This window comes from Podarcis gaigeae (genome assembly GCF_964106915.1).
Source record: "Podarcis gaigeae genome assembly, chromosome: 4".
Taxonomy (NCBI): domain Eukaryota; kingdom Metazoa; phylum Chordata; class Lepidosauria; order Squamata; family Lacertidae; genus Podarcis; species Podarcis gaigeae.
The window spans coordinates 94,723,337-94,736,217 of NC_139677.1; the positions used below are offsets into that span (position 1 = coordinate 94,723,337).

Genomic DNA, 12,881 nt, shown 5'->3' on the forward strand with positions numbered 1-12,881 from the left:
GGCCAGAACAGAACTGAACTGAAGGGTTCAGTCAGCCTGCTTAGAGCTCCAGTACAACGTAACTGTAACAATTTTCTAAAATTATCCAATCACTGAACATCACTTTCGATCTCTTATTTGCATAACTATCTACAGTATTCCCCTGCTGGCCCAGGGCGAGAACTTCAGTACATAACACCACTTGCTATGCTTTTGGAGTCCTGAATGTTTTCTTCCAGCATCTCATGACTGCGGTTCTGACCAAAGGTATTGAGGGAGGTGGGTCAAGCAGCCAATGGCCATCTAGGCTCAAGCATGTTCCATCTCTCTTGGTGCCATTGGTTGATTTGCTGTGACGTCACAGCAGGTGTGGGCAGGGGCTCCAAAGCTACAGAAGGTACACTCAGCTTTGGAGTGTGCACTGGGTGATACTGGGAACTCTGAAGACTTGGGCAAGCCCAAGACATTTTAGCAATGGGGGTGATCAACAAAATAGTGCGACTTCCTCACTAAGAAAAAAGAGGGGATCTACTCCCAGGAAGTTGGAGGGGGAACAAAGGTTGGCATTGGGATCTGCTGTCCCTGTGGATCCTGCTGAAGGAAGGAGTTGCTTCACTTTGCCTCATGGGTAGGCTGGCCCTGCTGAAGACGTTAAGATCCTTTTATGGTTTGCAGACAAATTTAAATTTAGACCATATGTTTTTAGCAGATGGCTCACAGGCATCCAAATAGCAGCTTGGTGCAAACCCTCTAGGGAGGCCTTGCATAATATACTAGATCATCCCTGGACAGCTAGGGATGCACCAAGCCAAAGAAAACCAAACCTACCACTGAGATACACAAGTGCTGGGTAGGGTTTTTGCCAGACAAAAGGCTGGCTGAAATGTCAGTGGCTCCCTTCGAATTATGAAGGTAAAAAAATAAATTCAACAAAGCCTTGACAGGAATCTTGGACACAGCGTGAGAATATCTGCCCCTTATCCCAGGAAGTGGGGGTCACCCAGGCAGGTTTAGTCCTAGTCCTAAAATTTCTATGCCACTTGATTGTAAAAACAAACATCAAAGTGGTTCACAAATGCATTGTTCACAAATGCACATCTTTATTTCTTGTTATATAAATGAAGGATGGTTGCAAAACCTATGCTGGTGTGATTTGTGACTAAGCTCTTCCTTAATCATGGATATGGGGTTAAGAAGCACCTTCCTGAGCCCATCTGAATATATTGCTGCATTTTTATGGGCTACTTAATGTATGAAGCTGTTAATGTTGTCAGAATGTGCCATTTTCAATGTCAGATTGTGCTGCTTTTTCATTACGGCCGGGAACGAGGGGGAAGCCAGCTGAAATGCATCCAGAGCTTCGTTCTATAGCGTTGATTGAATGTAGGAAAATTATAATTATTTAGTCAACCACTGCCATTTAAACCGTTGGTGGATCACTCATACTGGAGGTCTTCACAAGCTGAATGCTTTACAATGGGTGGAAAAAAGCGAGAGATGGCGGGAGAAGGTAGAGATGGATATATGACTAGGTAGACATTGCCAATCTTTCAAATACCTTGCCAGTGTTTAAAGATCTACACTGGCTCCCAGTTTGCTCCCAAAGTGCTGGCTTAATAACAAACGAAGAAAAGAAAAACAGAAAGAACGGATGAAAACCCCCACCAGCTCAAACTGAGAATATAGTCACCATCAACACACCCATCTTAATTCAAACACATACATCGATATAAGCCATGCAAATGTCCAGATAAGTATTCACCCAAAATGGTTGTTTATGAAAAATGTATTCAAATACAGTGGTGCCTCGGGTTACATACCCTTCAGGTTACATACGCTTCAGGTTGCAGACTCCGCTAACCCAGAAATATTGCTTCAGGTTAAGAACTTTGCTTCAGGATGAGAACAGAAATTTTGCTCTGGCGGCACAGCAGCAGCAGGAGGCTCCATTAGCTAAAGTGGTGCTTCAGGTTAAGAACAGTTTCAGGTTAAGTACGGACCTCCGGAATGAATTAAGTACTTAACACGAGGTACCAATGTATAGCAAGGGCAGTGAGGTCCTCAGACCGTTGCATAAGTGTGTGTGTGTGTTATCCTTCCAGGCTCAAAGCATAAGTCTCTCAGCAGTTTTCACCTTTAATAGTGCGATCCCATGCGTGACTACTCAGAAGTAAGCCCCGCTGAAGTCAACAGAACTTACTTCCAGGCAAGGGAGTACAGGGCATGAATGCATAATAATATGGGCACCTGGAAGGGCCCTCAGAAATATATTCTGTTTGTGCTACTACTTTTGTGGTGAACGTTTTATTGAAATGTCTCCCCTCCTTCCTATTTCTAGACAGCAGCTTCAAATGGTCCAGAACAACAGGCAGCAGGCAAAAACCAGGACAAAGGGAACCAATCTTCTGATAATCATTCCACAGATAAAACTGCAAAGGTAAGAATGATTGCAATATGCTTGCAGTCTCCCAATGGTTGTGGTGGAAAAGGGGCCAGACCAGAGCTGTCTGTATCTACGCCATCTCTTTCTCAGCATTTGTCCGCACAAAGAAACAGGGAAGGATACATGAAGACACCTGGCAGAAAAAAAATATATAACTATGAGGAGATATGGTACAGCAGTATGAAATCATGCACGGTGTGAATTTTGTTGTTGCTGTTGGCATCCGTCTGTCCCGAGAGACAATGGAGTGTGCCTCCGGGGGTGAAGCCAAACCACTGTGTGAGCAGCACTGAAGTAACCTCCCCTCCCTGGGGTGCAAGCTTGGGCAGTGTGTATGGAGGTCCTGGGCTGCCTTGATGCCAAGACCCCCCCACCTCAGCCTCGCTGATGTGGTCCAAAGGAAAGCAGAGCCTTTTCTGTGGCTGCTCCCATATTCCTCAATTCCTTCCCAAGAGAGGCAAGACTGGCTCTCTCTTTGCTATCCTTCCATTGGCGGGCTAAGGCCTTCCTGTTCAGACGGGCCTTTGAAAACTAAGGTGCAGGCAATGCTGGCCATTGGGCTGCTTCCAGGGCAAACTGTATTTTAGTTGCTGCTTCTAGATGTGTTTTGATTGTCAGTTTTAGCTAGTAAAGGTAAAGGGACCCCTGACCATTAGGTCCAGTCGTGACCGACTCTGGGGTTGCGGCACTCATTTCGCTTTACTGGCCGAGGGAGCCAGCGTACAGCTTCCGGGTCATGTGGCCAGCATGACTAAGCCGCTTCTGGCGAACCAGAGCAGCGCACGGAAACGCCATTTACCTTCCTGCCGGAGTGGTACCTATTTATCTACTTGCACTTTGACATGCTTTTGAACTGCTAGGTTGGCAGGAGCAGGGACCGAGCAACAGGAGCTCACCCCGTCACGGGGATTAGAACCGCCGACCTTCTGATCGGCAAGTCCTAGGCTCTGTGGTTTAACCCATAGCGCTACCCGCGTCCCCAGTTTTAGCTAGTTTGGTTTAATTACTCTGTATCACATAACCAATGTATTTACGTGTAAGCTGCCACGAACCCCAGGCTGGGAGAAAGGAGATAAACATAACAACAAACAAACAAAACAAACAAACAAACAAACAAACAAACAAACAAACAAACAACAGCACAGCAACCACACCACCTCTGACCATTGTCTACGTGGTGGTATTTGGGGTCCAGCTACATCTGTAGTTCCACAAGCTTTCCTGCAGCACCTTAAAAGACACAGGGATCATTGATAGATGTAGTATGTATGGCCTGCCTCTCTGTGTAGCAGGCAGAATAGTGGCATCCCTGGGGAAAGATTAATTGATGGGGCAGTATCATTTTGCAGCTGCCTCTTTGGTTTTAAGGCTCTGTTTGCTCCCCATAGCAAATTATGGCTCAGTTTCTAGGTAACTGGAAGAGAAGGCTGAAAGCTCTGGGAGGCGAGATTAGTTTTGTATTGACAAAGTAATGATAGTTATAGCTGTTTGCGGCTCAGCAGTGAAGTTGAATGGAGAAATGGGTTAACATCGTTAATTTTCTTCATTACCGTTCTACTTTGTAATAAATAATAGGCTTCCAGCCTGCCAGGACAAAGTTAAAGTGTGTCAAGCTTTCTGTTATTATAATTCATGTCATATTTTCACAGGTTTACAGCTTGGCTGTGACAATTCTCTCAGGCTCCTCTCCCCCACCTTTTTATATGACTGTAGAAAGTTTTCAGCTCTTTAGTTCCTTTCTCCCTCTTCTCGGCTTCTCTCAAAATAACATTTTAAAAATGATGTGGGCTTTCCCTCTTAATATCCTCAAGTTGGAAATAAAAGGAAAAGAAAATAGAAGCTGATGGGCTTGGAATGCTTATTCGATCCCCCAAATGTCATGAAATACCTTTTCTAAAAAGTAAGGGGAGGTGAAAAAACATGGAAAATGCAAATTTATTTCTTGCCAATATACACATCCAGGAAAAAAACCATGTGCTGTAATCCTTATGGGGCTATACCACCTTCAGAACATAGAGGGACAATTGTACTGCTGCATAAAGGTAAAGGTAAAGGGACCCCTGACCATTAGGTCCAGTCGTGACCGACTCTGGGGTTGCGGCGCTCATCTCGCTTTATTGGCCAAGGGAGCCGGCGTACAGCTTCCGGGTCATGAGGCCAGCATGACTAAGCCACTTCTGGTGAACCAGAGCAGTGCATGGAAACGCCGTTTACCTTCCTGCCGGAGCGGTACCTATTTATCTACTTGCACTTTGGTGTGCTTTCGAACTGCTAGGTTGGCAGGAGCAGGGACTGAGCAATGGGAGCTCACCCCGTCCCGGGATTCGAACCGCCGACCTTCTGATCGGCAAGCCCTAGGCTCAGTGGTTTAACCCACAGCGCCACCCGCGTCCCATGCAGTCATCTACCTCTAGTTTAACTACGGCTGCAGAGATATGGGAAAGATGCAACTTTTCAGTTGGTCTTTTCGAAGAAGGCCAGGAAATCAGTGGGATTTCCCAAGTCTCCTCCTTTGTCTCACTTATGGAGAGAGCTATTTGTCAGGACATATCCTCAAGTGAAGTTGCTCGCATGTTAATGATGTGCTATTAGAAAAACAGCCTGTCATTTTACGGGGTTGGTTAGCTATTGAAAACGAGCACGTGGCTCTTTTTGAAATATGCTGCCAGCTTCCTTCTGCCAGGAAGAGTGGATGGAAATTAAAGTGCAGATCTGGAGAGCATATTGCTGCTTTAAGAGTTGAGAGCCTCTTTGGAAAGACACAGTGCCTTATAACTACAGCGTGCTTCTTAGGTCTTTGCCACTGCATATATAATTCAGTTACCTGTAGTTTCCTTCGTCCTAAGAGGGCACAGAGGTAGTAGAAGCAAAACAGCTGTCTCATTATGGGTGATACAAAAATGACATAAGGAAGGTGCTGTGATGGATAACCAGGGATTTATAAAAGAAGCACCCAAAGAAAATGGGTGCTGCTTTCAAAATCTTTGTAAACTCTCATTTTGTTTGGAATTTATAGAAATAAGGCATTTTAGTGCATTTTGCATTATTTTAATTAAATAATTTATTATTTTAATTTACTTTCATTTTGTTTGGAATATACAGAAATAAGGCAGTTTAGAGCATTTTGCATTATTTGAATTGCAGAGCATCAATTAAATCTGTATCCAGAAAATGTTAGGCATTTGTAGATGGCAATGTATGTTTGTGTGTGGCACCCACCTGCCGTCCTGAGTGGTGTTGGTTACTGAGAAGGAGAAGGAGAAGGGGTGGGGAGGTTGGTGCAGAAAAAAATACATTGGCAGCAGTGGGCCAAATCCTTATCTCCCCACCCCTAGAGGGCCAAATTTAATGGGTGGGTGGGGCCAGTCTTTGAACCTCCAGTGTTATGTACTGAAGTTCTCACCCTGGGCCAGCAGGGGGTACTGTAGATAGTTCAGGTCCACTTATGCAAATAAGGGATCGAAAGTGACGTTCAGTGATTGGATAGTTACAGAAAGTTGTTACAGTTATGTTGTACTGGAGCTCTATATAAGCAGGCTGGCTGAACCCTTCAGTTCAGTTCTTTTCTGACTTGAGAATAAACAAGAGCTGTTTGGAGAATCGCTGTGTCGTCTGATATGTTCACCCACAACTTAACATCCAGTATTTAAGACTTCAAAGCACAGTGTGGGGCTGTTTGAAGCGCTTTCGCAAAGAGCCCCACACTGCTCTGTGAACCTCTGATTTTCATAGTTTTAAAGATTAATGCAGGTTCTAAGCAAAAGGGCTTTCAAGTAGCCCAACACTAGACTTTGAACCTCTTAAAACCAGGGGCGACAGCAGGGGAACAGGTGTGTACAGCCAAACTGAACAGAATTGACCTTTCACAATCCTTTTGAGGTCTTCTTTGCCAGCGTGTTCCCTGTGGGGAATGTGCTGGCAAAGCATACCCCTCCACCCAGCAGGATCGAACCCGTCATTGGAGAACTGGTGAGCAGAGGATTCAATCCTGCTCAGTTTGGCTGTGCTTGGCTGCTGAGAACAGAGTCCATGCAGCCAAAGCACTGTTTGAAAGGCCTTTTGCAAACAATTACGTCCTGCTCTTTGAACACATTTAGTTGACTAGGAATGCTTTAATCTGCTGATAGCTCTAATTATTTATTCTGATTATTCGTCACTACTGCTTGTGTTTTAGTTCAAGGATAAATATGATTTCTTTCCTATTGCCCTTTAATAAATGCACTTAATTGAAGATGTCCCAGTGAGATGGGAGGTTTAGCATGTTAATGCCTTATTTACATTGCTGTGACCATATTTTGGTCTCTACTGATAAGCAGTAAATTATTCTCAGTGACTGGATGCGGTTGTAGCAGAAAAGACAGCAACCTCTGTTTTTCTACACCTTTGTGATTCTTGAATGTCAAATGCTGAATTTAAATACTAAATTTAAATACTTTGGGGCTCTTTTTGTTAAAGGTTAAATTCAGTGTTTCCTTATTACTGCTTTCTTAATAGAATTGGCACAAAGCTCAAAAACATGCACACACCATGAAACATGCTGAATAAAACTCATTCTAGTCTGAATGCTAAGGACCCTACACCACAAAATAACGTAAGAAATAAAGAAATAAAGAAGAAGCAGACCTTTATAGCAGTAGAAGTGCCATCTAAGCAAACCTTTACACTGTTTCCAAAACACTGGGAAAGGTGGGTTTCTGGAAGCTAACCCCACTGGTTCGAGGCCAGGAAGTCTGTTATGAATGTTCTGTTTTTGACCAAATGGGGAATGTTAGCCAGTTACTAAATCAAAATGGTGCCTCTTCTATGCATTAAAACAGAAGAAGTAAAATCCTATTTATTGCCCCAAAGATGCATTTTGCGATTGCACAATGGAACCCACCAAAAATACATTGTTGTAACTACTAGAATGTTTCTGGAGAGAATTACGAAAGTTGTTGCTTAATACCAATTTCCCAGCTGCCCTTTTCCACTTTAAATATGATTCATTTATACTGTAATTGCTCATAATTCCACTGGGAACAATTCAAACTGCTGCTGCACCTGTTTCATCTAGCTTTTGAGTTTTGGTGTGAAGACCTGGATGCTTTAGCTGAGATTCCTGCATTGGGTGCCTTCTAACTTTACAATTCTGTGGTCCTATGAAAAAGGAGGTTTCAGGGTGTGGCCCATTCCAATCTGACATTCGCACTAGTTTGCTACTGATCACAGCCCAAACTGGCTGTCGCTTTGGCACATTTTTTTTTTTTAATTACCCTCATCACTCCTAGAAACAGTGAGGTCCTCGTGTGAGCCAGTTAGATATGGCTACTTTAGAAAGTTGATGAGGGCAAATGAAGAACAAAGTTAGTTTATAAGCAATCAGATTGACTGTTTCTAGGAAGAAGTGGGCTGTTGTTGTTTTTCTAATGGAGTGGAAGCAGCTGGTGAAGAGGGCTGGAAGTGCATTAAAAGTGATACCAGACAGTGGAGCAGTGAAAGGTGTATGTGTACCTCTGTACATTGGAGATGGACAGACCTGTCAGCTGGGCTCTTTCATTGGAACCATAAATTCAGTTCTCCTTGTTTATACAGCAATTTGTGATTTTTAAAAAACAGTCCCAAAGAAAATCCACCTGCTTTTCAGCGAAAATTTATCCTAATAAACACATTGTTGCATGCAGTTTTGCCTAATAAACACAATTTTTCCAAAGCCCGTCCCCTAATGCATTTTTCCTGTGCTATTCTAACTAACATATGTATTCTCTGCATTGCAAAATTGAGAGGCAGGCAGCTTGCTAAGGATGGCTGTGTTTCGGGTTGCATATCATTTTGGAAAGTCTGAATTTGCCAGGTTCATCTTTAAACACAAACTGAATTGAATTTCTCTCCATCCCTAATGTGGACACGGAGGGGAATGTTGACATTTAGTAGTGGTGGCGGTGGCATCTAGCTATAGGGCTACAAACACTTTTGCCCCCTTTTGTGCAAATCCTCCCTTAAATTGGGAGACCCAGGAAGCACTTTGCGGGGAGGAAAATGTTTATGAAGTGTACCCCATTCCTTTTTTTGGTCTTAGTTCTAATTTGAGCAATGGAACTATTATGATAATTTTTGTTTATGGGAGAGTGGGGAATACAATTTACAGTACAGTGGTACCTCGGGTTAAGAACAGTCCTGCTTACGAATGCTTTGGGTTATGAACTCCACAAACCTGAAGTAGGTGTCCTGGTTTGTGAACTTTGCCCCGAGATATGAACGCAATCTGCTTCCGGGGCCGCAGGAGGCCTATGTAGGGAATGCGCTCCTCAGGTTAAGAACGCTTCGGGTTAAGTACGGACTTCCGGAACGAATTTAGTTCATAACCCGAGGTACCACTGTATATTGAAAAACTGGCTGAGCCTTCAAGTGTGATCTGTTTCTCCCCCACTCCCCACCCCCTGGCTAAAATTTTCAAGGACTTTTCTGATTGGTGGTGTTCCATTCTGCAGTGATACTTAATCACCCTAATGATATATAATTTCTGTCTGTGTCGTAGAACAGAAATTACAAGTGTATATATAAAAGGGGGAAGTGATTTGACCCAGCTTAAGAGAGCGAGATCAGCTTAATAAGTAGCCTTTCAAAAAAATGTACAGACAATGGGCATGTTTCACCAGGGTAAAAGTCCCATGGATTTCATTGGGAAAGATTTAATGCACAAGTTTATCTCACTCCTTGAAATAACACCCCAGTGTTTGTAGGTGCAATGTTGTTAGCTGGAAAGGAGGACAAGCAGGATTTAATGAACTTGGCATCGTATGGGCATGATCCACCACAACATTTCAGACACAAGACTCTTTGAAATAAATAGAGTTCGCTATTACAATGGTCTTATGACACAACCTCCATTCATTTCGAAGTAGTTTCTGCTTGCAAAAAGCAGGATCTGGAGGTCAGCCCTTCAACACCTCCACCTCTCTATCCTCATACTTCCTCGCCCTCCTGTCCAATTTTACACCTTCAAGTGCTGGTCTTTCCCAGAGCATTTCTGATTTATTTGTTTAATATATAGAAAGGGAATGTAGTTTTCACAAGAATTCAGCAAGGTGGTACACACCATACAAAATTACAGCAAGGATCAATAAAACTTCAATAAAAGCCTCGGGGGGGGGGGGAACAGTTGGGGAAAAGAAATGCACTTGCAAAGGACCGTCAGAATAACATAGTTTTCAGTAGATGTTTAAAATTTGTAAGCAGGAAGAACAGAAGAGCTACCATGTATCATCCCAAAAAGTGAAAGGTGGCTTTCTGCCTTTTGATGTGAATGGGTATAAAGTTTATATTGAATGACATAAATTTGTAAGATACGACTGGGACACTGTTAGCGGGTGATTCCCTAGACTGGAAGGATGGGAAATTGAGTGCTCTTGATGGGGTTATACTTCCTCTGAAGGAGCAGGTATGTAGCTTGGGGTTACTCATGGATACTTTGCTGTCTCTTTAGGCTCAGGTGGCCTCAGTCGTATGGAGTGCCTTCCATTAGCTTTGGCTGGTGGCCCAGCTGCACCCCGATCTGGACGGGGTAGCTTAACCTCTGTTGTCTATGCTCTGATAACCTCTAGGTTAGATTACTGCAATGCATTCATTACATTTGGGGCTGCCTCTGAAGGCAGATCAGAAACTTCAGTGGGTGCAGAATTCAACAGCCAGGTTGCTCACTGGGGCAAGATGGTTTGAGCATATAACACCAATCCTGGCCTGACTGCACTGGCTGCTAATCAGTTTCTAGGCCCAATTCAAAGTGCTGGTTTTGAGCTATAAAGCCTTAAATGGCTCTGTGATACCTCAAGGACTGCCTCTCCCCATATGAACTGAGCCAGACTTCGCAACCATCTGAGGCCCTGCTTTGTGTGCCCCCTCCAAGAAACACAAAAACACACACAAAATAAATCAAAACTGGATGTACAATTCCAAAATATAAGATAAAAAACAAATAAAATAAAACCTACATACAGCAACAGTGTTTTGTGTTGTATAGGCTCCTAAGATGTAAGTAATGGGCGCTGCCTTCTCCCTAAAATATCACTCACTGGTTTGCTCATTTCTATATATAGGGTGCCTACATTCTGCATGCGATTGCGGGTGGCGCTGTGGGTTAAACCACAGAGCCTAGGACTTGCTGATCAGAAGGTCGGCGGTTTGAATCCCTGCGACGGGGTGAGCTCCCATTGCTTGGTTCCTGCTCCTGCCAACCTAGCAGTTCAAAAGCATGTCAAATGCATGTCAAAGCAAGTAGATAAATAGGTGCCGCTTCGGCGGGAAGGTAAACGGCGTTTCTGTGCACTGCTCTGGTTAGCCAGAGTCATGCTGGCCACATGACCCAGAAGCTGTACGCCAGCTCCCTCAGTCACTAAAGCGAGATGAGCGCTGCAACCCCAGAGTCGGTCACGACAGGACCTAATGGTCAGGGGTCCCTTTACTTTTTTACATTCTGCATGCGCAAATGGCTTTAGATACCTATTAGGTCCATAAATTACCATATAGCATATATTCCACACACAAAAAGTGACAATTTGTTGTTGACAAAGGACAGCGGGACATATAAAGGGCCCCATTACCTTCAGTAGCTTAGGGCCTCATCAAACTTAAATTCGGCCCTGAGTGCGCCTCTTCCCAATTCTCCCTGATCCTGGTTGGGGTCCTCCTCTACTGGGGAGGTCTCATTTGATTCTAGCTCTGGGAACAAACAATGAGGTCTGGTTTATTCCGGTGGCGCTGGACCTTTCCAAAATAGTTGGATCATCACAGGTTGAGTTCACATTGCATTATAGTGACATGCAATCAGCTGAGTCTACTGTGTGCAGGCTTGCCCCCTCCCAACCCCAAACACTGGACACATCTCTTGCTTAGCATGGGACAAGGCAGCTACAGCCTTGTAGTCTTGTCACCTACTCCCTCCTCTCCACTGCTGGCCCTAGTAAGGCCTCCAGCTGTGAGAGCTAAGGGTGAACAAGAAGTCTGCAGAAGGAATGGGCAGGAAAGGTTATGTGGCTGTCTTCTTTCCTGTTTTAGCCAGAGACTTAATGGGCTTTGTCCAGTGTCCAGGCTGCGAGGTGTCTACGTGGCAACCCCAACTGTTTCTTCATATATAGCTTCCAGTTGTGAGTCTTTCTACTGTACAACCCCATGCAAAGTTTCTGAAATCTACTAGAAATCCCTGAAACAGCAGCACTTCTTTCTTCAGAAGTTATGGAGAGTTTTGCAAAGCCTTTCTTTTCTTTTTCTTTTACAACCGCCTTTAGCATAAGCTTTTTATAGTCTGCGGGTAGGTCTCTATGCACCTCCGTTTTTTATTGCTGTCTGGGAACATCTGAGATGCTATGGACTTTTTTTTTTTTTTTTGCAAAATTGCTTTAGATCTTTAGTAGCCAGGATTGACTCTTACCAAAGTAATGGTATGTGTTGGCTGTATCGCTTGCCTCTTGAGAGACCACAGTAACATTGGGGTTATAGCCTGAATAATTTACAGAAAGTAGATGGCTCTTAAAACATCCCCTTCTTCCTTAGAACGGTTTATTGGAAACATACTTCAGCTGGAATGAGAATAAGAGATTCCCAGGAAAAGGATCTATAGGGGTTGGGTTCCTCATTATGCCGAAAGCCTGGACTGTATCGTATGGATGTCTAGACGCTTCCACTTGAAGAGGGCATTGATTTTCCTCACTTTTCGGGCAGGGCTTTCATTTTATCTATATCCTGACCCCTTCTGCCTCTTCCTTCGTGGGAGCAGGAAGGCTTAACGATTGAGCAGAGGGCTTCTCTTCTGAGCATGAATCATGTGCGGCTCCTCAAAGGCAAATTCTGCAACAGTGTGGCTGCAACAAAGGTGTGTTTATGGGTTGTTGTTGGGGAAGCAGAAGCTGGGATGTGGGGTGTGTGTGGAGTACTTTAGTACATTGCAGCAATATTTGTTGCAAAACTGTGACATAACTCCAGGTTGAAGTGATTACGTTTGCAGCCCCATGTGCATGTTGTTACTTGGGAGTAAGCCCCTCTTGACTTTGGCAGGATTTGCTTTTAAAGTAAACATGGATGGCATCAGGCAGTAAGGGATTTGAAAAGTTATGTGCCGTTTGTCTGGAAAAGTGATAAAATATTTCTTTGCACACGGAGTTTGTATCAGGGGAAAAGATGAATGCGAGTATAAAATCACACTTTCTTTGGTTTTTATTTTTTTGTTACTAGGTGAATGGGGGAACCCAAAGAATGAGAGAGGCACAAGGGTTAGAAATTCTTTCTTTTTAAATCAGTGCTACCTCTTATTTTGGTATAGAATATGCCAGTTACACACAACTCAGGTAGAAAGAGAAATTACTCGGAGCTATACTGACCAGGTTTCAGATAGTTATTCTTCTGTAACAGTGGGCAAATTTTGGACTAGTGGGCAAATTTTGAGAGTCTTGTGGGTTCCAGTTACAAAATGGCTGCCCTGAAGGGAGCA

At 43.8% G+C, this 12,881-nt stretch overlaps 1 protein-coding gene across 13 annotated transcripts in view; it reads left to right on the plus strand.

The window, feature by feature from the left end:
* Positions 1-12,881, plus strand: part of DLG2 (discs large MAGUK scaffold protein 2) — a 902,142-nt gene that overhangs the window by 151,240 nt on the left and 738,021 nt on the right. For all 13 annotated transcript variants that reach the window (XM_083736268.1, XM_083736240.1, XM_083736269.1 and 10 more), the window contains exon 5: positions 2,318-2,416. In XM_083736268.1, coding sequence (XP_083592394.1) covers positions 2,318-2,416 — 99 coding nt within the window. The remainder of the gene's footprint in view (positions 1-2,317; positions 2,417-12,881) is intronic.